Source organism: Bos indicus x Bos taurus, chromosome 23, assembly GCF_003369695.1.
Source record: "Bos indicus x Bos taurus breed Angus x Brahman F1 hybrid chromosome 23, Bos_hybrid_MaternalHap_v2.0, whole genome shotgun sequence".
Taxonomy (NCBI): Eukaryota; Metazoa; Chordata; class Mammalia; order Artiodactyla; family Bovidae; genus Bos; species Bos indicus x Bos taurus.
In genome coordinates, this window is record NC_040098.1 from 20,929,972 (window position 1) to 20,956,617 (window position 26,646).

Below are 26,646 nucleotides of genomic sequence, written 5' to 3' on the forward strand. Positions count from 1 at the left end.
CACGCGGACTACATTTCCCAGAAGCCTCGGGGGCTTCAAGCTGTTTTCCGCTCCCCATCCACTGGGCTGTTCCAGCCTGGGGCTGCCAGGGAGGCTGCGGGTTCGTTGGGCCCGCCTGGCCGAGCCAAGCTAGAGAAATGATCCCCGCCTCGCTGCGTGTCGCTTGAGAAGGGGCCGCCCTGGCCGGGTGGCAGGCCAGCCGCGGCGCGGGACGCGGGCCAGAAGGGGCATATCGTCGTCCCGTGCTGCTGCTGAATGTCGACTCCAGACGATGCGGAGAGGCTCTCGCCGCTCGCCCAGAGATGGCCCCGCGCGTGCAAGTTCCTCCTGTCGGGCTGCGCGGCCACCGTGGCCGAGCTAGGTACCCGGCCGTCCAGCCTGGGCCTCCCCCGCTCGACCTCCAGGGGCCGCCCGAGGGTGGGGGGCCGGGCGGGTGGCTTCGTTTCCGAGTGAATGCAACCCTGTCGGTCCACACCTGTCCTGCGGGCAGATGTGGCGGGGTGGGGGCAAGGCCAGTCTTGGGAGGAGGAGGAGGGAGTGGAGGTCACGAAGGTTTCTTCCTCCCAGTTTTGTCTCCGTCGGATGTGCTGTTGCGCCTGAATGTGTCCTTTTAGAAGCTTCCTGAGCTGTTACTCCTCTATAGCATCATTTCCCCTTTTGTGAGGATGCCCTTTTTAAAACCACAGTCCACTTTCCGTCTTTATTGAGGACATCTCTGTTTATATTCTTACCCAGCCTCACTATATCGTTGTGTTTTGGGTCCAAGTTGTGAACTCAACTTGTGGGACTTAAGTTCTTAACCCATTCCTTACCGAGCATCCATCCACTCGGCATCTGCCTGTTGACCTCTTTGAGCTGAACTCAGCTATACTGTGTATACCTTGCGAGAGTCTGAGAGGTTAATATATAAATGCTAAATCCAAGGCAAGGCATCGATTGATCACGACATTATTATAATGACCACAGTGCAGAAGACTGTGGAGATACAGTTAAAAAGACCCAGCCCTGACCTTCTTACAGGTTGGTGGGGAGACATGCAGAGACAGACAGTTAACATTATGCTACTTATTGTAATGGAGGTGTTATTATAAGGGCAGAGAGGATGAACAATTACATCTGCATGAACAAGTCAGAGGGGCTACTTAGAGCGGAGTTATGATGCTCTTGCAAGAACAGGAGATGCTTCTTGCAGGAATTTTATGAGTATAGTGCCCGTGTTTCCCCTGTGAAGCCTTCCCTGTGCATTTTAACATGACGCTTTCATCTTCTTGCCCGTTAAAAAAAAAGAAAGAAAGAAAAAGCAGTAGCTCCAATATGTTATAGTTTGTAAGTGTTCGTTTGCCCTGTTCTAAAACAAGTTTACTTTGTATTTCCAGCAGCGCCAAAACATGATCTCTTTTTTTTGCTCCCAGTGCTCATCCATTCCTGCCCTTTGAACCCTCCTTATTTTTTTTCTTTCTGTTCCCCCAAAGCTGAAGAATTATTATACATTGTTTTCACCGAAATACAATTCATCAACTTAAAAAATTTTAAAGCAGATTGCTAAATGATTAGCTATATCCCAGTTTCTTGTTGTTTTTTTTTTAACCCAGTTTCCCCTGTGACCATTGGCTTTTGTAAAGGAAACGTCCTCCTGTTAAAAACTTGTGGAGAATTGTGTGGCGGCGTGGAGTGAGAACCAGGGGAATCAAAATATGAGATAGTTTTGAGTACAAAACGATTTAGGATCAGAACCTGAAGCATTATTTAAGTAACCAGCAAGAAAGTCAAAATTATTTGACGAGGCATAATTATGCTAATATAGAAGTGACTATATCTTAAGATTTTGCAGGCTTCATATGTCAGTAAAGCACTGCTTAAATTCTCTGTATGCACACAACTTGTGTTTTAGGAAAACAATCAGCAAGATAATTAACTTTTCCAAAGACCAGTGGTGCAGATTGAATATTCTCGTGGAAAAGGCACAGCTATGGTTTTGTATCAGGCAGTGGTCACTGGAAAGACATGGAGTGTCACTAATGTTGATGAACTTATCTGAATCATTGTGCATATAAAGTTATGAGCTTGATCTTCCTTATGTGAGCCAGTTAGCTTCACTTGTTTCAAGGCAAAAGGTCTACCTCTAATTCAAGATGTAATCATTAGGAAAAAAATTTCAAGGATAGTTGGTATTTTGTTAAGGAGGTCATGCAGAAAACTCATCAGTGCTGGGGAAAAAACACTCAACACGTACCTTACTTGAAAGAATATTGAGCCTGCCACCCTTGGGTAGAAAAGAAATGATAAACTCTATGATGCATCTTCTATTTTTCAGACAGTCAGGCCAGTGATTCATCTACACGGGAGCATCACCCATGAAATGACAGAATTGAGCTTCGTCTGGCATTTATTAAGAACCTGCCATTCAAAAAAAAAAAAAAAAGAACCTGCCACATTAGTACAGTATTCTAAAAGTCACGTTGGCTCTTAATCATGGTTGCAGACCAGGGCACATCTTAGACTATAGATACCTGAAATTATTCCCACTGGAAAGCAAAAATTGAGGACAAAATTAGGTTTTAGATGGACATTTATGACTGGAAAGAACCCAAGGCTTGTCACTTTTTGTTTTCTTTCTGGCCCTCTGGGACAGTGATTCTCAGTTTGGGAGTGTGTCAGAATCCACTGATGTCTTAACCCCATCTGCCTACTGAAATTCCATAGGCATGGGGCTAGGAAATAATGTAATTTTTAACAATCTCCCTAGTTGATTCTGATGTATTCTGAAATTTGAGAATCACCCATCTTGTGGTGACTAAAATCTGGGTCCTGTGATTTTCTAAAAAAAATTTGGTTCACTTTTCTGAATGTTATGAGTTTCCCCCTCGTTTTGTTTTTTTCTTGTCTTTGTTGTTATCAGCAACCTTTCCCCTCGACCTCACAAAAACTCGACTTCAAATACAAGGAGAAGCTGCCCTTGCTCGGTTGGGAGATGGTGCAACAGAGTCTGCTCCATATAGGGGCATGGTACGCACGGCCCTAGGGATTGTCCAGGAGGAAGGCTTTCTAAAGCTCTGGCAAGGAGTGACACCTGCCATTTACAGACACATAGGTATTTATCTTGATTCTAGCTGGTGAGCTTGTCATGATTTCTGTGTTTGTCTCCTCTGCTTTCCTGTTGAGTTGTGTCCAAAAGCCAGCTAGTTTCCTTCTAATAATGAGATAAATGAATATATAATCTCTTAACCACCAATGCTTATTAAGGAATTATAGCCTCGGGGCTTTATAAATTCATACAAAAGTATTTAGGGATGAACTGTCCCAATGTCATGATATTTTCTAACGCACTCTAAAATAATTGAGGAAAAGAAAAAGCAAGTAAGATGAAAATGTTAGTAATTGATAAATCTCCCTGATAGACATAGAGTATTATTTTTCTCTACTTTGCTGTATGCTTGAAAGGATTCCTAATGAACAGGTTTTTTAAGTTTAAGAAGAAGATGAATCACTACAATTTTTATCAACTTGAGGAACTTTTAAACACAAAATTATTATTTTTTTTTAATATTCTTTGAAATTGAAAATATATTTGAATGCAATGCCAGATCTTACCAGTCTCTGTCCCTTGTGTCCAAGGCCAGGTTGATCTGAAAGACAGCAAGGGTGACTATCTAATCCAACCTTGGCAATAGAGTAAAAGCAGCACAGGTGGTTTTTGCCTCACTTCCCAGGCTACCTATGTGGGCCTTTAGTCACTCTGAAAGGAAAACACTGCCAATGAGAAACTTTTCTGCTCTGCTTCCAGTGGAGCACCACAATGATAGAAGTTATTGAGTTTCTAGCTTGTGGACAGAACATAAACTTGCCTTCAAAAGGAGGAGGGATGGGTATGGCATTTTCCTTCTCTCTGTATATTCTTAATTATTCCTCAAGTATGTAAGGACTTTTGATCAGACAAGTGCCCAGTACTAATATTTACCAGCTTTGAATTTTTAAAGCTTCGGTTTTCCAGATGAGCACATTACAGTATATTCACCAGGAACTGTCCAGAAAGATGATTGTTTTGGTACTTTGTATGTTTTTGAATATCCTAAAATCCTGCATCAAACTTCCTGAAATATCAAGAAAAGCTCTCTTTCTGAATACCGTGTATTGATTTTCATGATTTTTCTTTCTTATTCTTTTCTTTAATAGCTTCTTCTTGCCTCCCATTATCATTTTGAGTTTCACTTCTTTTCATTTGTATGTTACTGACCACCATATGTGATTTTATAGATAAGATTCATTTCATATGTTTGAGATTGATTACCTTAACATAGTACATTATCCAGTGAAGTTGCATGTTTATTGAATGAAAATGCCTGCTGTGTCCCAAGCTCTGTACTAGGGTGTATAGTGTAATGAAAACACACAAAACCTGCCTTGAAAGGCTCATGGTCTGCTGGAAAGATGAACAAGTACACCAAGTTAGTTTCTAATCAAGAAGATAAATGCAGTATTAGACACACACTTGGGGAGTTCTGGGGGATCATAGAAGCATGACAGGTGTAATGACAGCCTAGAACACTGGAGGCCAGGTCAGAGGGCACTTTCTGGAAAACATGTTCTTTGAGTGGAGTCTTGAAAGAATAGGAGGAGTTAGCAATGACAAGAAGGGATAATCCATTCAAGAAAGATCAGGCAACATAGAAGGCCTGAGGCTTTACAGGGCATGCACATTTGGAGAACCACCAAGGCCAGGTGTCAGAAGCCTAGGTTATATGAGAGAAAGGACGCAGCTAGGGAGATCAGCTAGGCCACGTGAAAGCATCCTCTTACTTTATTAAACGTAGGGCTGAATTCATCCTTTCCATGCTCTGTTTTATACAGTGTATTCTGGAGGTCGAATGGTCACTTATGAACATCTCCGTGAAGTTGTGTTTGGCAAAAGTGAAGATAAGCATTATCCCCTTTGGTAAGTTTTGCTTTGAAAATAATACACTGTATTGTACAACACAGGGAATGTAGCCAGTATCTTATAATAACTATAAATAGAGCCTAACCTTTACAAATTGTGAATCACTATATTGTACACCTATAATTTATATAATATCATACATCCACTGTATTTCAGTTTTTATAAAAAGAAAGGAGAAAGAGTCCAGGGACAGAGTCTCTTCAAAGAGAGGAACGTTTTGAAAACCCTTTCATTTCATAAAACTACTAAAACAGTAACCTATAAAACTTGGCTTACCAGCCTTTGTTAGACTGACTACATCAATGCTGTTTTTATTCCCCTGTGGTCAGAATTAAACTGCAGTTAAATTATATCTTTGAGGCAACTGTCCTTGCTTTGAATTTCAGGCCATTAAAGGGGCTTGAAACTTCAGATTTGAATTTTGACTCCTGGTCCCTGAGCCCTCCCATCAGTAGACAAACCATCTACTCTCCTCTGTGATTTGTGTGGGTTTATTTTTTTGCTTCACTTTGTCTTAAATCTCTTATGCAGGGGCTGTACCAGCATGCTATTGTTTCCTGCAAAATGTGTGAAATTGATAACAACCTTTAGAAAAATGTATTTCCTTTTATAATTAGGAAATCAGTGATTGGAGGGATGATGGCTGGTGTTGTTGGCCAATTTTTAGCCAACCCCACTGACCTAGTGAAGGTTCAAATGCAAATGGAAGGAAAAAGGAAACTTGAAGGAAAACCACTGCGGTAGGTCCTCCGCTAACAGGTACCTTTCCTTTCCCCTTTGACCTCTGCATTTTTGGGCCCCAACATTCAGTAAAGGCATTCACTGTGACTCCTAGTTTGGAAGTGATACTCACTAAGAGGAGACTGGAGTGGGGCCTTCTCTTTACCTGCTATGGTGTACCTGTTCTTTACCAGACAAACGACATGCGTGCATCACTCTGCTCCTTTTCCAGCCAAGGCAGCTAGACTTGTCCCCTACTGGTGCTTGCTAGAAAGAATCTGATCATTAACAGTTGCCCTGGTGTGAATTCCAATTCTGCCATCGTGGCTTGGCCTTGTGGAAGTCCCTTATCGTTTCTAGTCTCTGTTTCTTCATCTTTAAGAGACACTATCTGAGATGGTTTCCATGACAGAAGGTCTGGCTCATCAGGTGCCAGAGAGCCTGTTTTCTTTCCCTTTCTCCATGCAGGAAGGGAAATAGCAAGGTAAACCTTATGAATTGTTCTACTTCCCTGTCTGATTTCTCTCTGCCTCTTTTCCCAAGTTTAAGGAAGTTTTTTGTTTTTTTTTTTTAACTTCAATATTACTATACTGTTGTGATATAAAGTCCTCCTGTTGCACTATGCTGTATTGTCAAAATCTGCCTTTTTTCAAAGGGCCTCTCATTCAAGTTTATTCAAATACCACTTAGGCAGTTTCTTCTGGAAAAGAGGCAGATCTTGCAGACAGACAGATAACCCTCTGCCAGGAAATAGACAAAATGTAGGCTGTCCTGAGCTGAGCATGCAGGGGGCTGCTCCTCCGAACACTATGGCTGTGTGGCTGAGCCAGAGGTGGAGGAGGGTTTGGGGTCTCCTCTGGTGGTTTACCATGACCACTGCCCTCTGCCCTGCTGCCCCTCCAGCTGCTGCTGCTAAGTCGCTTCAGTCGTGTCCGACTCTGTGCGACTCCATAGACAGCAGCCCACCAGGCTCCCCCGACCCTGGGATTCTCCAGGCAAGAACACTGGAGTGGGTTGCCATTTCCTTTTCCAATGCATGAAAGGGAAAAGTGAAAGTGAAGTCGCTCAGTGGGGTGCCGTTGCCTTCTCCAGCCCCTCCAGCTGACACAGTGCAAAGTGAGGGTGGGCTGTGGCAGTCCAGGCCCCCTTCCCAACAGGGACCTAAGTAACGTGGACCAGGGAGGAGAAAAGGGTACCACTCTGACTTAACCGTATAGTTTACAGCATCCCAGGACCCATTTTGTCATCTTGTAACTACTTCTGATTACTATGGAGCAGGGCAAAGTGATATTGCCTTGGTTGGCTACGTGGAGAAAAGGAACTGTTGGGGTCCAGAAATGTCTGAGTTTTCACTGATTACCTCAATATTTTTCCTTCTCTTTGTCTCTCATGTTAGACATTTTGGTTTTGATATAATAGTTTTTAAAAAAATTGCTGTAAAGAACATGAACCTTGGGATCAAGCAACCTGGGATTCAAATCCAGCCTTTACCACATTTTAGCCATATAACCCTAGCCAAGTTCTTAACTTCTCTAAGCCTCAGTTTCTTCATTCGGATGAGAATTGGAATAATAATAACATATTCCATAGAGTTTTTAGGAATAAAATGTATCATATATATATATATACACACACACACACACACACACATATATATAATAAGCCTGGTGCTTAGTAAGTGCATTAATAAGTAAATTCTATTAATAAATTCTAGCTATGGTGACCATTATTCATGAGCATACTTCTTATGTAGCAGAATAGCAATTACGAATGCCCAGTAAAAGAACATATTATCTTTTTGGTGAGACTCAGAGAGTTTAATGCCTGAGTAAAGCCACACAACTAGTAAGTGATAAGGTGGTATTCGACACCAGGTATTTCTGGCTATATACAACCCAGGTTTTTATTTTATATCAGAGGTCTCCAGCTTTGGTTCACCAGCACCATTTTCATCTGTGTATAGAAAAATGTGCAAAATAAGGAAAAGATAAATTTTCATAAAGCCAAAAGTATTCAGTTTTAAGAACTCTTCTGAAATTCTTCTTCCTAACTTTTGGTCTAAAATATTATTTCTTTCGTGAAGTGACATGAGAATTAATCTTTTAATGTTGTCGTTTGATAAAATTACAAGATTTGAAGGTCTCCCATAATATGAGGAAAATGAACTTAGAGGTCTGATAGACACTGTTCCCTCCTATAATTAATATGTGCATAGATGATGTAAAATATCAAGAAAAGAGTTTTGATCTATTTAATCTGAAAAGAGGATGTATGTTACAGTTTATAAAGATTTCCATAAAAGATGTTTAAATAAAAAATTGGCCTTTTTTCTAAAAAACTATTAAGTTTATTTGGGAATTAGACCTACATGGGTTGCTTTAATTTTTAACAATTCTAGATAGTTAAGATATTATTGTTCTCCAACTCATAACAGTTATAGATGAAGCTTATGCAGTTGCATCTGATACACAGGAATGCATAGAGTTTTCACATTTATTATTATTTCCCTTTAGATTTCGTGGTGTGCATCATGCATTTGCAAAAATCTTAGCTGAAGGAGGAATACGTGGGCTTTGGGCAGGCTGGGTACCCAATATACAAAGAGCAGCGCTGGTGAATATGGGAGGTAATGGAAACTTTATTGAATTCTGAGAAGTCCTGATCACCTTAATCATTTTAACTATAAGCACTTACAATGGGGAAAATGAGAATTTTTATCTTATTATTTTTAATAATATGTACTGGCAACAGTCTTATTTTATGTTGTAATGTTGTAATTGAATATTTTCCCTAGAGTGGTTTCACTTTATTCTACAATGATGTATGAAAAGGATTTCCTAAAACTAGCAACTTGTGACAGTAAGGAGATAACACCAAACCATGACTGAGGGTTCCTCCCCACCCCATACCTTCCTCTAAGATTCAAACTGATATATGTACCATATGTGATGGTCATTATATCTAGATTACAGATCTTTCCCCCCAGTCATCCTGCTCCTCTTGCTATATAATCCATCTTGTACAGCTGGACACCTCAGGCTGGAAACCTGAATGTTGCCTTCACTCATTCCCTTCTGTCACTTCCCATAGTCAGTCCTGATTTCTTCTGTCTTCTAAATATTTCTTAAATGTTCCCCCCTCCAGCCTTATGCTAAGTGAAATAAGTCAGTCAGAGAAAGACAAGTACCAGATGATCTCACTTAAGTTGGGACCTAAAAAACAAAACAAAATGAAAACAGACTTATGGATACAGAGAACAAATGAGTGGTTGCTTAAGGGGAGAGGAGTAGGGAACCAAAGTAATTGCAAGGGATTAAGAGGTACAAACTTCCAGTTATAAAAATGAGCTACGGGGATGTAAGGTACAGCATAAGGAATTATTCCAGTATATCACAGTACCTTTCTACCAGCACCAATGATTACTAGGCTTGTTGTCATGGTGACCTTTGTATAATGTACGCACCTGTCAAATCACTGTGTAGTACACCTACATAATATTGTATGTCAACTATATTTCATTGAAAAGAAAAAGGTTCCCCCATCCAGTAACTACTACCTTTGTATCCTTACAATGACCATTTTTACAGTAGTAACCATCAAAACACAAGTAGACCACTGCCACGGCATCTACCTCATCTCTTCCACTGCCCTCAAATTTGGACCCAATATCCAGAGAGCTTTATCGAACATACAGATCTCAACACGTTACTGGTATCCCTACAACCCCTAACTGGCTTCTCATCACTCACAGAATAAAGTGGGAATTTCATAACACAGAAGGTCTGCATAAATCAACCCGTGCCTTCTGGGTTTGAGCGCTTCATTGATTCTGGAGCACGTGGTGAAGCAGTCCTAAGTGGAAAGGTTCCACTGCCTACACGCACCAAACCGCCTCAACGTCTGCTCCGTCTGTCCTCTTCCTCTTCTCTTTAGTTCCTTCTGCAGATGTTTTAATACGTGGCTAAGCTGTCTTCTCCATCATGTGCTTTCCCTGCGCCTCCCACAGCCAGCCCTCCCGGGTCGTGGTGTGCTGGATGCCCTTTATGTGCTCCCGTAGTTCTCTGGGCTTAGCTCTCTTGCTGTTTTTACCTCATTTCATTGCTTTCTTCTATGTGTCTATCTCCTCCCCCTGGATTCTGAGCCCCCTGAAGGCGTGGACTGTATTTTATTCTTCTTTATTTTCCCAGTCCCTCTTACCTTTCCCAGTCCCTCTTACATAATCAACAAATGTTTAATGAACGAATCAGTGGATGAAAGACTCCTTTCTAAGACCAAGATTATATGATTCTAAGAAACTGATAAATAGCAGTTTTGAGAGCTACAGTAACATACCACTTAAACACCAAAGGAAGTAAGTCTATTTTATATTTTGCTTGATGTCTCCTGCATCCTATTAGTAGATATTCTGGTTTTCAGAAAACCTTTCAGATTATCAATTCTCAATTGATTGCTTCAATATCTTTGCAGCCCAGAGTTCTCTTCCAAGTTCTAGCATCTGCTTAGCATCTTCATTTGGTATCTCAAATATATATTACTTTGAATGTGTCCAAACCAAATCATTTACTGAATCACTTCCTTCTCTGTTCTTCCCAATCTCAAAATATATCATCATATTTTTATGATGGCTTTTTAGTTGAACGACCCAGAAACCTAGGCATGATTTTGATCTCTTTGCTTTCACTTACTCCTTATAGCCAACCAGTCACCAAATCCAGCCAGTTCTGTCTCCCAGAGAGATCTCAAGTTCATCCACTTCTCTTCATCCCTAGAGCTACGCCCTGGTCCAAAGTACTATTAATCTCCTCCTCCTGGACCACTACAAATATCTCCTAACTGGTCCCCCCACACACATACACATATACATCGCACAGCCATTCTGCCCCGCTATGCATCTGAAATTGTTCTCATCAGGATCACTGGTGTCTGTCATCTTATTTTAAAACATTTAAATCAGTCCATTCTCATTTTCACATCGCTATAAATGGCAGCTCTGTCCTTCCAGTTGTTCAAGCACAAAGCCTTGTAGTCATCTCTGCTTCCTTTCTTTCCCTCCATATTTAGTGTGCTTGCTGATCTGTTGATTCTGTCTTCAAAACACTCAGAATCTGACCAGTGCTCCACACCCCAGTATCCAAGCCACCACTCTTTCTTACCAGAAGAACCGCAGTAGTGTCGTGTCTAATGTGCCTTGTCTCCCATAGTCTGAGTAGACTATCACAGTGATCTTGTAAATACTAGCCCAGGTCAGCCACTCCTCTGCCCCAGTCCCCTTCTCCGACTCTTGCCTCCTCCGCTCCTGTTAAACCAGTGTTCTTGCCGTTCCTCTAACATACGAAGCTGACTTGCCTTTTTGACCTACTGTTGTTCTGCCTAGGACACTTTCTTATAGATATCTCCAAAGTTTACTTCCTCAAGCTTCCTGCAGGTCTCCACTCAAAGATTATTTTGAGGTCATCTCCAACTGTTCTATTTAAAATTCACACGCACCATCCTTCCCCACCCTTGCACCCTCGCTGTCCCCTTTTCCTGCCTGATTTGTCTTCAGAGCAGTTACTGCCATCCGAAATGCCACGTGGCTTACTTACTTGTTTATTGTCTCCTCCTTCAACAAAGAATGGCGATTGTCCATGGCTCTTTCCCCAGTATGTAGAATGATGCCCACCACATGGTACGCTCTCGGATGTCCGGTGAATGATCAAATATATCTACCCATTCCTAGCTCTTTACAGTTCACTTCCCTATTCTTTGGTGTAGGTAATCTTTATAAAATTCCATGGTTGTGATCTAGTCCTCCCCTGTTTAAAACCTTTCAACAGCTCTTCATTGCCATTAGAAAAAAAGTGTAAAAAGCTTCATGTAGAATAATGGCCAGGATCTTTTGTTTAAAGTGATAGAATCTCAATTCAGCCTACCTTAGGCTAAAAAAGGCATTTGTGAGCTCCAGCACTGAAAAGTGCAGGGGTTGAGCTGACTCTGAGCAAAGCTGGATTCAGATGTTCAGATGATATAATTGAGTGTCTGTCTCTCTTCCTTTTTTCCTCCCCCTCCCTCTGTCGCTCTGCTTTTCTCTGCTTGAGAACAAGAATGGGATCTTTCATCTTTGTATACATTCTTGTCCCACGCTTAGCACATTCTTGACACAGAAGACGTTCATTGTTGAGTGAATGACATTTAAACTTTCTTTCTCTGTGTATTGCCAGATTTAACCACTTATGACACAGTAAAACACTACTTGGTATTGAATACGCCACTTGAGGACAATATCGTGACTCATGGCTTATCAAGGTAAGACTGTTTTAACTTGTCTCTTTCTATTTTTTTCTATCTCACTCTTTCTTCCATATTTGGCATAAATTCTAACTTTTATCTCTTCTGATTGGGAACCTAGTGATAACACCCTTAAAGAAAGGCGATAGTACCTTTATAAAGAGCAATTTCTTAAAGTGTGTTACAGTTAAAATGTGGAAGAGAGGGGCAGGATATTTCAGGTTAAGTTTCCCCAAATATTTGCCCTTTTGTAGGGCTATCCCAGGGTCAGATTCTGACAATTGATTATCCAACTCAATTCAGTGGGTACGTTTGAGCATCGTTTGGGTTAAAGACACTGTGCAAGGCCCTGCAGTAGATACAAAAGGTAAACCACACTGCTTCCCAGGGAGTTTACCAAGGGGAAAAACAGAACAAGTATAAAAACACTGCCCAGTAAGTGCTAAAAGAAAGGGACTAGCTACCCACTGGATCAGGTTTTTAAATGGGGTCAGGGGGACTATGTGTGGTCCGTGAGGCAGCTCAAAAGCTGCTGTCCATGAACTCACAGCTGGGTAGGTAAACAGTGCTGTGTGATCTAGAAGTTCTGGACGCTGCATCACAGGGTACAATGAGTGCTCACTGAGGTTTAAAGAGGGTTGCAGCTGTGCAATCGAGAGATTTATAGGACCCATCAACATCCTAGGGAAGGGAGTTTGATATGAAGAAGAGGAGTAAAAATAGTGTAGGCACTGAACTGGGTGCTTCAGAATGGTTAAGGGTAAACTGTATGTTATGTGTATTTTACCGTAATTAAAAACAATGGGGTCTGTGCTCACTTGAGCAGCACATCTACTAAAAGCAATGGTGTGGGTACGCTGAAGTTCTAGGGCAGGGAAGGAGCAGTAGAAGACGTGCGGCTAGGGTTTTAGTGAGACGGGGAGGCACGTGGCGAGGTATGTTAATGTAGGAGGAAGCAGAAAGGAAATTACACAGAACGGGAAAACCAGAAGAGTCCCCCCTTTTCCCTCTTCTTAAATCATGAGGCTGTTGAGAGGTGAAGCTGGGCAAAAGATCAGCCTACACTGTATGAAGATCATACATGAGCGTGGTTATTTAGTTGATGCAGAAGAGGATTGTTCATCCTGAAACCATGCTTATGGATTAATACAGAGTAGCCTTGCACAGAGCCATCTGGTCTCCTGGAAAGAACAGAAGACATACCCAATCATTCTCTGTCTATCATCACTTAAGACACATTCTGGGCTTCACTTGGGGGGTATGACTGGCAAGGAGTGACAAAGGTCAATAGCAAAAAGTAGCCATGTTCCTGTCAACTATCTAGACAAAATGGATGTAACTTTTACGGCTCTGTCTTCTCACTTTGACTCTAGATAACCACCTTACCTGAGGCCTCCTTAATGCAGTGTTTGCTCTCTTAATATTTAAAGGAACCTAGCCAGATCACACTACCTCCTGCAAACAATTTGATAAGAGGAGGATGAGGCAGGCCACTGGCAGCTGCCCCCCAAGGTGTCTGTGTGCCGAACAGGCCCACAGTTGCCAAAGGGGATCCTTGATGTGGTTATTGTACAGGTAAAAAAATCCTTTAATAAGTACATTAATTAATGACAACTAATGAATGAGGGCTGCCTATCTTTTAAAAGTAGAATTTATTAATAATATTAACACTCTGGTAGAAGTAGTCTCCACTCTTGAAACATATGTATAGCTGAGCTGGCACCCAGCCTCTCTGAAGCAAGTGAACATGGGAAAACGTAGTGTTTCTTTCTAGTCTTTTGAGCCAAAAAGGGGAAATTGTGTATATTTTTCTGTCTTCTTTGTTTTTCTCACCTCTTGACTGGCCTTGCATGCTGTTTCTAGTAGACTTCAGTTTTAGAACGTAGGTGAATTTTGTAGTTGGTTGCCTGTTTCTATGTAAAAATAATGAAGGTATATTAAAATGAGGGCTTCCCTCGTAGCTCAGTTGGTAAAGAATCTGCCTGCAATGCAGGAGACCCCGGTTTGATTCCTGGGTTGGGAAGATCTGCTGGAGAAGGGGTAGGCTACCCACTCCAGTATTCTTGGGCTTCCCTTGTGGCTCAGCTGGTAAAGAATCTGCCTGCAGTGTGGGAGACCTGGGTTCAGTCCCTGGGTTGGGAAGATCCCCTGGAGAAGGGAAAGGCTACCCACTCCAGTATTCTGGCCTGGGGAATTCTGATATTAAATCTTGACTTTCAGAGGATCTGAACAAATAGGAAAGAATGTTAAAAGAATGTTAAACTTTAAAAGAATGTTAAAAATGTTAAAAGAAAGAATGTTAAATATATCCCTCCGGGATATATATGGTGAAGCAGTAAGTTCTTTGCTTATAGGCCTGTCGTGTGAACAGAGACCCAAGAAAAGTTATATACACAGTCGGGTCACTTGCTGGAAAATGTAAATAGGTTATGTGGGTTCTTTCTCTTGAATTCAGGTATTCCTGAAGTGTGTTTCTCCTTTGAATGATCAATCCTGATCTGAAAGAGTCATAAAAGAACTTGGGTGCTTGCTGCTCCAGCAGTTCAAAGTAAGAGAGTGTGAAGATTCCTAATGCAATTTCAACCTCCCCACCACACAGCCTTCAGAAACTTCAAAGGCCTTGCTTGGCCCGGAAGTCAGAGGTCCTTATCTCTGGGAGACACTTGATGTTCCGGGAAGAGAGAAAAGTTGTCCACAGTTTTCCGTTCTAGCTTTCTATTAGCCCAAGATAAGATACTCTTCCTACCCCGCTGATTCCCATCTCTAGACTCAGCTGCCAACTCCTGGGTCTCAGGCCTTCATTTCGCTTGATTCAGGATGACCACCCATCTTCTTGTCATCTGTGTTTCTCCTGGAAAAGTTTACAGCAGTTAATGGCTTCTCGGATTATGGGATGTCGATCATATTCCTGTGTTGCCTCTCTCATGCCCACATACATAATGAACTGCTGGTGGCCTCTGAACTGTTGAGTCACTCATTTAAAAGAATCTTGATTTAGTCTGCAGTGGGTTGGCCACATCCATTTTGTCTGTCTTGAATAACTGACCAGAAGCCTTTTTCAAAAAGGAGAGATTATGTGATTTCTGCCCCCCCACTTTAAGATCCTTTCCCTTTGCATTGAGAATAAAATCTCAGCCTTCTCTGCCTGCATCTTTAGTCTCTGATCTGGCTGGTGAGAAGGAACCATCTGTGTCAAGATCTGCTCTCACCCAAGAGCCTTTTCATGACTGCCTCTCACCTGGTTAATCCCTATCACGTGATCTCATTTAATTTTTTTTTTCCCACAGCACTAAGCTTACCTGAAATTATTCATTTCTCCTCTGCCTCTCCCCAGTTAAGTACCTTGAGGACAGGATCTTTTTGTCTTGTTCACTGCCTAGAAGAGTGCCTGCCTCCAGCAGATGTTCAGTGTATATCTGTTGACCAGATATTGTTTTAATTTTTTTTAGCTCTTTAATGAATGAATTTGTCATTGATTTTATGCTAAGAGCATTAGTATGAAGAATATTATTGGACTAGATTTAGTATTTCATTCTTTCCAAATATCAAATCCCCCTTCCTTAAAATTTGGAAGCTGCTACATATTACCTTTCAATTTCATTTATTTGTATCTACAGCTTATGTTCTGGACTGGTAGCTTCTATTCTGGGAACACCTGCTGATGTCATCAAAAGCCGAATAATGAATCAACCACGAGATAAACAAGGAAGGTAGATATAAAGTCTTAGTCTCCGTGTATCTGAATGTCTATAATAACAGTGTTCTTTAAAGACTCTTCCTCCTGTTTATTTTTGTGTTTACGTGTGTTCAACCAGGAAATTGTTTTTATGCAGTTACCCGCTTTGTGTCTGATGGAAAAAGTACTGTGCATTTGGGGAAATCAGCTAATTTAACTGTCATATTGTTTAGACACGAGGTGTTTATTGTGACTTTGTTGTTTCCATAGAGTTTTTGAAAATATACTTCATTAAGAATTTGCAGGGCATTTTTTCAGAAGCTCATGATTTGTGAGTAATACAAGTTACACAAATTACCCAAGTTACACAAATTACCCAAATTTGATTGGCTATAAAACAGTATGTTCTCTGTGAAGAGACTAGATGGAGTGAATTCTAAGTTATCAGACCAAGGGTGGGGTGAATCCCGAGAGTCAACCTTGAAAAATATCTTTAAACTCAAAAGAGGTGTCCTATGTATACAGAAGCACAAATATTATTTGTTCTAAACTAGCGGAAGATAAATAAGTTTCCTAGACTATTTTTTAAATTTTATTTATACATCTATTTACATGTAAGAAATTTAACAAAATTGTCTGCTTTCCTTTTTAGGGGCCTTCTGTATAAATCATCGACTGACTGCTTGATTCAAGCTGTTCAAGGAGAAGGATTCCTGAGTCTCTATAAAGGGTTTTTACCATCTTGGCTTCGAATGGTAAAGTTAGGTTTTTCTTGCCTTTGTTTTTGTTTTTATTGTACTTAAATTACTTTTCATCTGTCAATATTTTCCCTTTTCACTTCTGGCTTCCGGCATGGTTCTGCCCCCAACTCATAGTTCTTTCTTTCTTCTCTCTTTTTGTTTTCTTTTACCTCCAACCCCTTTGGTAGATTAAGGTAAAATAATTCAGTTACCTCAGAAATGAATAGGTTGATAGTCTGATGTTATAAAACCAGTGGATAGATTGTTCTGAAATGTAAAGACTTTTGCTATTTAGCCAAAATATTGCAGTTTGAAACAGGTATACAGATGTCATACTAGAGACAATTGTTATGAAAATGTCACTATTTCAAACAAAATTAGTTACTTTGATGATAAATATTGGATTATCCATTGTGGCTCAGCAGTTTAAGAATTTGCCTGCAATGCAGGAGACCACCTGCAATATAGGAGACATGGGTTCAATCCCTGGGTCAGGAAGATCCCCTGGAGAAGGAAATGGCGACCTACTCTAGTATTCTTGCCTGGAGAATCCCATGGACAGAGGAGCCTGGCAGGCTTCAGTCCATGGGGTAGCAAGTCAGACATAACATAGCGATTAAGCCACCACTACCACCCATTAATACCTATCACCACAAAGCTCTGCTTAGGAAGAAGACATCATGTCATTTCATTTGGTTTGGATACTGTTTTTTACTAAAGTGAATTAACATGTAGAGTTAGACTTATCTAAATAACAAATACAATAAAAACAAGGTACTCGAGTATTTTGTGAGTTAGAACATATTTGAAACAATAGGAGTTACAGGTTTAGAAATTCAATCAATGCTTTACACAATATAGTACAATCATATGAATTGAGCACCTGTTCCATACAAAGCCCTGTCTCAGTGCCTGACTTTAGGAGGAACCTAAGAGCCTCAGCCCCTGCTCCAGTGTTAGAGCTTCCAGTCTAGGTCAAGACAAACCCTGAGTGAAGAGTTGGGAGGGGGCAGGGTGCAGGGTCATGGTGCTTTCAGAATAGACAGCAAGTAAGGACCGCCTAAGCTAGGAGGTTAAGTAAACCTCATTGGAGAATGGATTTCTCACTGAGATTTGAAGAATGACTGGGACTTAACTAGGTTAAAAGGGAAGAAAAGAACACTCTGGGTGTAGGAACTAGCTGGAGTGGACAAAGGACATGATGCATTCAGAGAACTGAAGGAAAGCCAGCTGGCCAAGGCACAGAGATGTGGAGGAGAGAAGCCCAGGGTGAGGCCAGAGAGAGGCAGGGATGGGACTGGGAGCGGCCACAGGGTCCATGAGAGTGAGGGGCATTGGCCTGATGACGTGTGCTTTTAGGAAGATCATTCTGGCTGCTGTGTGGGTTGAGGAAAGACCAGGGGTTGTGACAGATGACAGATAATGATAACTCAGACTAGAATATGACAGTGGGGACAGAAGAAGATAGATTAAAAAAAAAAAAAAAAAAAAGGAGGGGTGGGGATAGAAAGGAGATAAAAAAGAACACAACCGGATGGAGATGGGGAAATGGTTGGAGAAAGCAAAGAAAAATCGAGCTTCACTCCCAGACTCCTGCCCTGAGCAACCAATGATGTAGTTTCCTAAAATGGGATCATTTGCAGGGAAGAAGATTTCATGGTGGAATCTCAAGTTTAGTTTGGATATGTTCAGTTTTGGATACTCATAGGACATTTAAGGGAGAAGGCAATGGCACCCCACTCCAGTACTCTTGCCTGGAAAATCCCATGGGCGGAGGAGCCTGGTAGGCTGCAGTCCATGGGGTCACAAAGAGTCGGATACGACTGAGCGACTTCACTTTCACTTTTCAGTTTCATGCATTGGAGAAGGAAATGGCAAACCACTCCAGTGTTCTTGCCTGGAGAATCCCAGGGATGGGGGAGCCTGGTGGGCTGCCATCTATGGGGTCGCACAGAGTTGGACACGACTGAAGCGACTTAGCAGCAGCAGCAGCAGCAGCAGGACATTTAAGAAGAGATATCTAGATGACTAGCTTCATATATTGGCCTGGATCTTAGAATCATGAGGATGGCACATTAGACCTGAGCACCATCTACACACAGATAATATCTGAAGCGCTGGGGATAAATGACATCACCAAGGGTAGTAGGTATCTATCTATTAACATGAAACTAACAGCCAAAGCCTTTGGCATTATCTGATACAAAAGCACACCTAAGCTGTAAAAGATTATTTTCATTGTTTTGATTATACTTTGAAGTTATCTCAAATCTATGGATATTTAATGGAAAGGAAGATTTTGACTTGGCCTGCATAAACCAGGTCCTATTATAAGTGCTGGTAACACCAAGGAATATGATGTGTATGTTTTTGCTCTCAAGGAGTGTACAATGTGATAGGAGAAGATAGACATGTAAGTAGCTAAAATTACAGAGATTATAAAGCTAAGATTATGAAGTCACTTGCTATATGGCCAGTGCTGTGCTAATCATATTCATGGCTTAACTCATTGAGTTCTCCCAACAATCTATTTGGAACGTTACTATCATATATTTCATTTATAGAGGAGAAAACTAAAGTGAAGTGTCTAAATAACTTGGCCAGGCTAGGTGGTTATTAACTACTGGCATCAGGGCCTCAAACCCGGGCAGTCTGGCTTCAGAGGACACAGATTACTAAAGAGGTTGCCAGTGCTGTGAACAAAACATGAAAACACATATAGTGGAGAAAAATGGCTTGAACTCTTTGAGAAGTCCCAAAAGGCCTCCCAGAGGTGATCCCTGATCCGAGCTTTGAAGGATCAGTAGGTGTTTGTCAAGAAAAGCATGAGGAAGCAACATAAGCAAGTCACGGGTGACCCCAAAATGTCTGGTGAACTGCAGAAAATTCTGTGTGGCTAGACTGTAGGTCCTCAGAGGGCAGACGATGGAAGAGCACATAGAAGAGCATTTAGGCACCAGGCTGCGAAGGACCTGGGGGGCCAATTCAGTAGTTGAGGTGAAACTGCAGTAGCAAGCACCTGTTTGAACCCAGGAGCCATGTGCTAATACTTGCTTGGGGACAAGTCTACTGTGGCAGCAATGTCGAAGCTATTGTGAAAGTTAGCATGCAAGAAGGGAAGTTTGGGCGGTGGTCTAGCCAGGAGATGATGGTAGAAATGGAGAGAAGGTGAATTTCAAGAACATTTGTGTTCGACTCCACAGGACGTAGTAACTGATCAGACAGAGAAAGGGAAGGAGGGAGAGAAAGGAAATGAGACTTTGATGTTTCTGGTGGGGAAGACTATGAGGATGGGTGAGACCAGGGATGAAAAACGAAACCAAGAGGTGATGGAGAAGAGCCCAGTATAAAGGAGCACTGAGACCACTTGATCTGACCCATTGTCTTTGTAACAGGAGACTCAGGAAGTATAAATGACCTCAGAATGGATACCTAATATATGACAAGCTTTGTGCTAAGCTCTTTACACACGTAATTTTTTAAGTCTTACAAGAACCTAACGTTACGGGTAGTGTGATCCTCATTTTTCAGATGAGAAAAACACAGCTCAAAGTATAAGAAACTCGCTCAAGTTCATGTAGCAAGCACATGGCCAAGCTAGGAATCCACTGCAGATTTGTTCAACTCTAACTAAACCCATGGTCCTAACTAGGATGGTATACTGAGTATCTCAAAGTCCTGCAGCTCATTATGGAAGTTTTAAAACAGAGACAGGGCGTGGTGATGAAGAGAGGTTACCGGAGACAGACTGGCTAACCACCCGAGATCACCAGGGTGGCGTGGCTTTGTTGATTTGCCACAGGACCTGAGCGTAGAAGCCTGTTGACTCATGAGCACTTCCAAGTAAATCGGCCTTTGCACATACAACTGCCCTTCAGCCAAACTCACTGAAATCGATGACCAGAGGACATTGGCTCATCCACACTGAGAAATACATCTGGCCAGTGATCTCAATGCTGAAGTCCTCTGGATAGCTAAATTCAAACTATAAGGGAGCCAAGTCATAATCAGAAGGTTGCCTGCTGAACACAGAATACTACTACCAGGAAGAGCTTATCTGTAAACTTAATATTGAAAAAGGTCAACCCAAGAGTCCCTGTGTGTTCAACCCCACAGTAAAAGCATGGAGGAAAAAAAGTTTTTTCCAGCAGTTATGATAACATGGCGTCATATACACTTGGATTCTTCTCAATGGTACAACTATGCCAGTGAGGAAAAAACAAGTAAAAGAAGGTACTGGCCATATGCCCTTCTGCAGAGGCTCAGTATATCCAGTCTATATCCTGTACATGCTATTTGGCTCTCCCTCTTTAACTCCTCTTCAAAACCCAGCGAAACCTAATCCCAGTTCCTTACACTAGCTAAGGATAGCGTGCCCTTGCTTTGCTTAATCCCTGATTAATATTTATTTCCTTCGCGTATAGTTTGGTTGCTCTGAGGAAGAAGTCTGATAACCAGAGCCATCAGGAATGACTGCCTAGTCCATTCTTAACTGAGACCTCTGCTTCCAGATCCAATTGCAGTCATATCCTTGGCTCACTTCATTTTTATTGTCACAAGACTGTGTTGTTGTCACAGCTTCTTTGTCTGTGTCTTCATACACTTAATTGACCAAAGATGTATTCTCCTAAATCCACTAATGAATCCTCAGTCTACTAGTATAACTTGCTCAACATTTCTAAACACATATGACATAAATGTTGCTTTATAAACACTCTAAGCAAATACATTTTACATTCTAATTGCTTAAGTTTATTTCTCTATACTCTAGTGTGATTAGGGTTTCTCTCTGATCAATATTACCTGTAACTTAGGAACCAAACCAGATAAGAACTGGATCCAAGACATACTTCCTCTGATGATTACTTCCATTGTTTCCTCTGTGATCTCCATCTGTGTCTTTAGCACTTTTATCTTCTGTTCTTGATTGACCCTCATCCCCTTATAATTCCTTTTGGCACACTGACACCTTCATAGCCAGTTCTTTCTGAGGTGAAAGCCCTTTTCTCCACTTCATGTGCATTTTTATATTCATTATGTGATATACCAGGTGTTGGTTTTATGATCAAACTCTCAAAGGATAATCTTTCATCTCTACTTTCAAGTTCTTCAGGGCTTCCTTGTCATGCTCCATACGTTACACAAACTACATGTAGAAGAAAAGAGCCCAGCCTAGAATTCAGGCATGCTGAGTCCTAGCCTTTTATCCAGTAATGGTCAGTAAAAGGAACCCTGGAATGGAAGTCAGAAGCCCAAGGTCCAACTCCACCATGCTGGCAGGCATCTGATTGCTAAGCCTTAGTGCCCTCATCTGTAAAACAGGGGTATCATTACCTTTCCTTTCCATTATAAATTGTTTGGAGACATCTGTGACAAAAAAGACCTGAAAATGCTTTGTAAATGATAAGGTGCTCTAGATAGGTGAAATGCCAAAATATTTGTTTTCAGCCTAAGTGGATTCAAAATGAGTTCATCGTTCAAAGATGTGTATGCATATGTGTAGAAGATTTATAATTGCTTTGAAATATGCACTAACTTCTTTGGTTAATCTTTCAGACCCCTTGGTCACTGGTGTTCTGGCTTACTTATGAAAAAATCAGAGAGATGAGTGGAGTCAGTCCATTTTAAGCCCTTAAAGATACAGTGTTCAGTATCACTGAAATGCGGGCATCTGCAACACACACCCCCTATTATTTCTACCTCTTTAGGAAGACACCTTACTCCACAGAGACTGTGATTTATAGGGGGCAGCACTTTATTTTTACCTGGAAACCCAAGTTCTCTTTGACTCCTCTTTTTGTTCACAAGCAATCTGATTGGATCACACAAGACCACCCAATGAGACCCCAGCACAGCGTTTTCTAAGGAAGGATCAAATCCTGACCACTGAACTTGAGCGAGAAGATTCAAGTTTGGGATGCTATGCTGTAGAGCCTGCTTAGAGGAGAAAGTGCCAGAAGGGAGACAGCATCTCAGACCTGAAGTGGACAGTAGGAATGTGGAAAAATACATCCATACATAGGGACCAAGGAATATACTTAATGTGTTGTGTCAGTATTTACAACTGAAATCTGATAATTTACTTTTGTGTTGTCATTAAAGTGCATATTCTATAAACTAAAGGGAGGTGAATGAATAAACATTTTGAGTTTCCCTAGTGTTGAAGGAGGTTGATGTACCTTTTCTTGCCAGGAGAGTGAAAAAAAAGTTTGGATCTCAAGGATAGAAGCCTCCTTCTCTCAATGCCCTGTGATCTATGTTCATTGGTTAGGTCTCTACCACATAGGCTAAGGACTTCCTGACAGCCAGAGAGACCACATCTGAATGAAAACAGACAAGAATGTCTGCTTTGTGATATATCCCATTCCAGCCTGAATTTGTCGCTAGCTCTCAAGAATCTCAATATATGAAAAACGGGGCTTATCTGATTAAAGCTCAGGTGGACAGGTCCTTTTAATAAAGAAACATCTGGTATCATCAGTCTCTCAGTGGCATTTAAAAGCAAAGGTAACATGAAGTCAGCCGACATACAGCCTCTCTTAATCCCCCCTTCCCTAACACTAAGGGAGGGAGAACTCGGAAATCACACAAAGCTGTCTCTAGCCTGAATCTTATTCAGTCTGACAAAGCTTCCTGCCTAAAAAGAGATCGTGTAAACTGCCTGTGGTACACAATTATGTCTCCAGTCACTGAATCATATCCCTTTTCTTACATTCACCTCTGAACCACCTGTTTCCCCAGCCTCAGACACTGGGCATTTCTGGATGGATAGCTGCAGTTATGGGGAAAGGCTGTAACGGTCAAATAGGAGAACTCCAACAAAAACTCAGACGCAAGAGAGACACTGGAGCTGACCAAACAGGATGTGTCATGGGTATGGATGATGCTGAATGGAAAAAAGTTTGTAAGTGCTCTGTGGTTGCCCTAATGTATAATCACTGCCATTTAAGAGGGAGAGTATACTTTAAAATATATTTTAGTGTGATGTCCTAATATGTAGTGGCTTATTTTTTTAATAGAATTTACAGAACGTGGAGTTTAATCTCTTAAAATCTTTAGGCAGTCTACTTTTCCATTGTATTTGTCAACCTGTATGAACTGAGTTGTTAGATATACTTAAATAATAATATGTACTTAAGTTCTCAAATTATCTGTATTGGAACCACTTTAGGAAACTTTGTTTTTTGTGTGTATTTTATAATTTTGTAAACCCAGTAAATATTAGATCAAAATAATTATATGCAAACTGGACCATGGAAAATTTTATTTAACTTTATTCGTTGAGGGGCTCGAGGTGAAAACATTGCTTACATAGTGAGACTATTCCTTGATGTCTGGATTGGAATAATTGGATTTTTTTTTTTAAACCTGAAATGACTCCTTGGGATAGTCTGGTTTAACTGTCTCATTTTCTATGTTGGGAGACTGAGGCCTGGAGAAGTAGAGTTGTTCATGCTCATAATTTATTCAGTAGCAGAATCAGGATAAAAATACAGATCTTCTAATTGCGTGCTGCAATTCATGAGGTCACAAAGAGTCGGACACGACTGAGTGACTGAACTGAATTATTGGTACCACTGACAGTTATTATACACTAATTAGGTACTGAGTAAATGTCTCATGTCATTTTTGCAACATCCCAGTCCAGGATTATTGAATCTTCCAAGAATAGGTTTTTCTTTATGGCATTTATTTTTGTCATAGACATTTGAAATGAATTTGAATTGCCTTTGGCATACATTCTAGAATGGAGTCTAAAATGTGAGTCTAAAACACTTCAGCTAAAACATGAAGACCCCCGAGAATCTGACCAAATCCTGTAGATAACACATATATCCTAGCACAGTCATACTTTTCCAGTGAAACCATTTTCATTAATGTGTCTTGGATCTTTGCTTTATTTTACCAACTTGAAAACATCTTGTTCCTCTCCAGAATAACCCACAGTAAATAAAAAGAAATAACTTCAGTAATTTTGTGTCCACACTGAAAGACTTAACATTTCAGTCTCACTTTCTTGTAACATAACTGTGCTTGGTGTTTATATTCAGCTCAGTATCAATAATACTTAACCTCTAAGTTTCCTTTGCTTAGCTTCCACTTTTTTCCCTTTCCAAATGATTTTTTTCTCATTGAAAAAATATACATGTTCTTATTTTTAATTATATACAGTTCTTTGTTCTTTATAAGTGAATTAGCGTATATCTAAATAGAGAACATTTCTTAAATTTGCTTTCAGGGAGGAGTAATATATCTTCATCAAGTGCTCCAAATCCTATTTTAATTATAAGCCACTAGTGGTAGGGCTAGTAACATTTATTTGCCATTAGGTACTCAACAAAATTTACAGATGGTATGAATCAATTAATTTTGTCTTCATTATTTGAAGATCTGTGGCTATCAAAAGACTAGTCTGAAATTCCTTTCATTTTGCCAAGAAAAAAGGAAGGAAACAAACTCAAGGACGTTTTAAATGAGAAACTGATTTTCTGTCATCTTTATATTTTTAAGCATAACCACTTATGTACAATTGAAATAGTTATTCATGTCTTTTTCTGTTTAATGAAAACAGATACCCTCAGGACCTCCATTGGAAAAATCTTTCATTTAACACTCATTGGTTAAAAAAATCTTTTAATACTTTGTGGTCACTTGAGGGTGAAAATATTTGATGCTCTTCTCCCCAGTTAAACCAGAACTCTTTTAAAAATGATTTCCCCAAAATATATATTATTGAATGCCAGGAAATGTGGAGAAAAGGCTGAACTTGGATTCTCAAGACCTTTATCCTATTGGGTTGGTCAAAAAAGTTCATTTGGGTTTCTCCCTAACGTGGTGTGGAAAAGCCCAAATGAACTTTTTGGCCAACCCAACATTTGGGATTCTACTTCTGACAAAGTAGTATAATCAAGTCCCTTCATTTCTCTTGATGGTCCATTTCTTTCTAAGATGAATTGGTTGAACTCTTGAATCTTGCACATATACTTGAAGAGGGTGATTATATTAATGTCATGTTAAAAAAAAAAAGATTTTTTAAAATTATTGGGATTTTCTTTTTCCTGGATTTATTTAATTTCTCATGTTTTAAGATGAAGAAAGTTTTATTCAGGACTTACAGCAGAGTACAAGCTTTTTATGTGGCTGGAAATCCTTCACCAAGCAGCAGACACATCTTCCTTCAGGCAACAGTGGGCATGTCATCCCACCTTCTTACATTCAGTTACTCCTTCACACACACACAAGAAAAATTAAAATCTTTCACAGTGTATCCAAGCCCCTCTCAACCTGGCTTCAACCCATTTTTCTAACATTTGCATTTCACTGCACACCCACACTCTACCTCCTCACAAATGCATCGCCCCTGAAGATGTTCTTCATTTGGCAGCTTCCTAGGCAATGTTCATTTTGTGCTCTTTGCCTAACATTCTTCCCCACCACTACTACCCATTCGTCTTCACTTTCACTGGTGAAGTCCTACTTTAACATCTAGAATGATCTCTGAAGACCTGAAGACCTTCAACACCTCTGTTCCCATGGCTTCCCCTCCTGCGGATGTCTGTCTGTCTGCATGGACGTGTTGGCTTTCCCTCGATGAATGAACTCTTGCAAGCAAGGACCATCTCTGTTTCTTTTTAAAACTTCAAAGAGAGTTGAAGTCAATTAGAAGGAATCTGTTGAATTCAGAGATTGGGTGGGGGTGGGTAGAGAGAAAAAAACATGTACACGTGTAAGTCATATGTTGTATTCTTCCTACCTTAAGGATAATTATATCAGGTCAATAACACTGGATTTCATGAAATTCCTTACCATATGCAGTGCTTAACTGCATTTTCAAAAGATCATGTGTCTTTAAACAGGTAATTTTAAAGAAGTAGGCATCCGTTTAATAGCTATCCTACAAAAATCTACAACTTGATAGTTTTAAATAATACAAAATATTTGGTTGGATGATGAGCAATTAATATGTGATATGTTTATATTATTCTTCCTTTTAGAGTGTGTATGAAAATTCTGTCACTATTTGTATGTACATTTTACCCATTCAAGTGTTTTATTATTTCTGAATTCTGAGGAGTATGTGATTATTTTTCTCTCCCCACACTTTACCCCTAGCGGGCTGCTGTGATTGTCAACAGCAGCAGGATCCACTTTGAAGGTTTGATAAAAGCAGATGAAGAGGCTTAAAGATGTCTGTTTGCTGAAAATATCTGGTAACAAACAGGAATATATGTGAGTAAATATAGTGCATCATTCTGATTTTTAAAATAAATGCTTTAAAACGCCTAATGGGTTGTCAAGGGCTTTGT

General features: G+C 40.5%; 1 protein-coding gene across 6 annotated transcripts; it reads left to right on the forward strand.

Moving 5' to 3' along the window:
* The first annotated feature begins 12 nt into the window (after window positions 1-12).
* On the forward strand, window positions 13-26,626 carry SLC25A27 (solute carrier family 25 member 27). Of its 6 annotated transcripts, XR_003508244.1 has the most exons (10): window positions 28-361; window positions 2,900-3,091; window positions 4,849-4,933; window positions 5,554-5,676; window positions 8,170-8,282; window positions 11,857-11,941; window positions 13,297-13,498; window positions 14,379-14,471; window positions 15,541-15,633; window positions 16,252-16,354. XR_003508244.1 is itself a non-coding variant. In XM_027525113.1 (9 exons), exons 1-9 carry the CDS (start codon window positions 256-258, stop codon window positions 22,202-22,204), a joined length of 957 nt encoding a protein of 318 aa, XP_027380914.1. In that variant the 5' UTR covers window positions 13-255; the 3' UTR covers window positions 22,205-26,626. The 6 variants fall into 6 exon arrangements, 2 of the variants coding, with proteins under 2 accessions (XP_027380914.1, XP_027380913.1); XM_027525113.1 differs by lacking the exons at window positions 13,297-13,498; window positions 14,379-14,471 and adding an exon at window positions 22,148-26,626 and having other exon boundaries at window positions 13-361; XR_003508241.1 differs by lacking the exon at window positions 16,252-16,354 and having other exon boundaries at window positions 27-361; window positions 13,354-13,498; window positions 15,541-15,629.
* The last annotated feature ends 20 nt before the right edge of the window (window positions 26,627-26,646 follow it).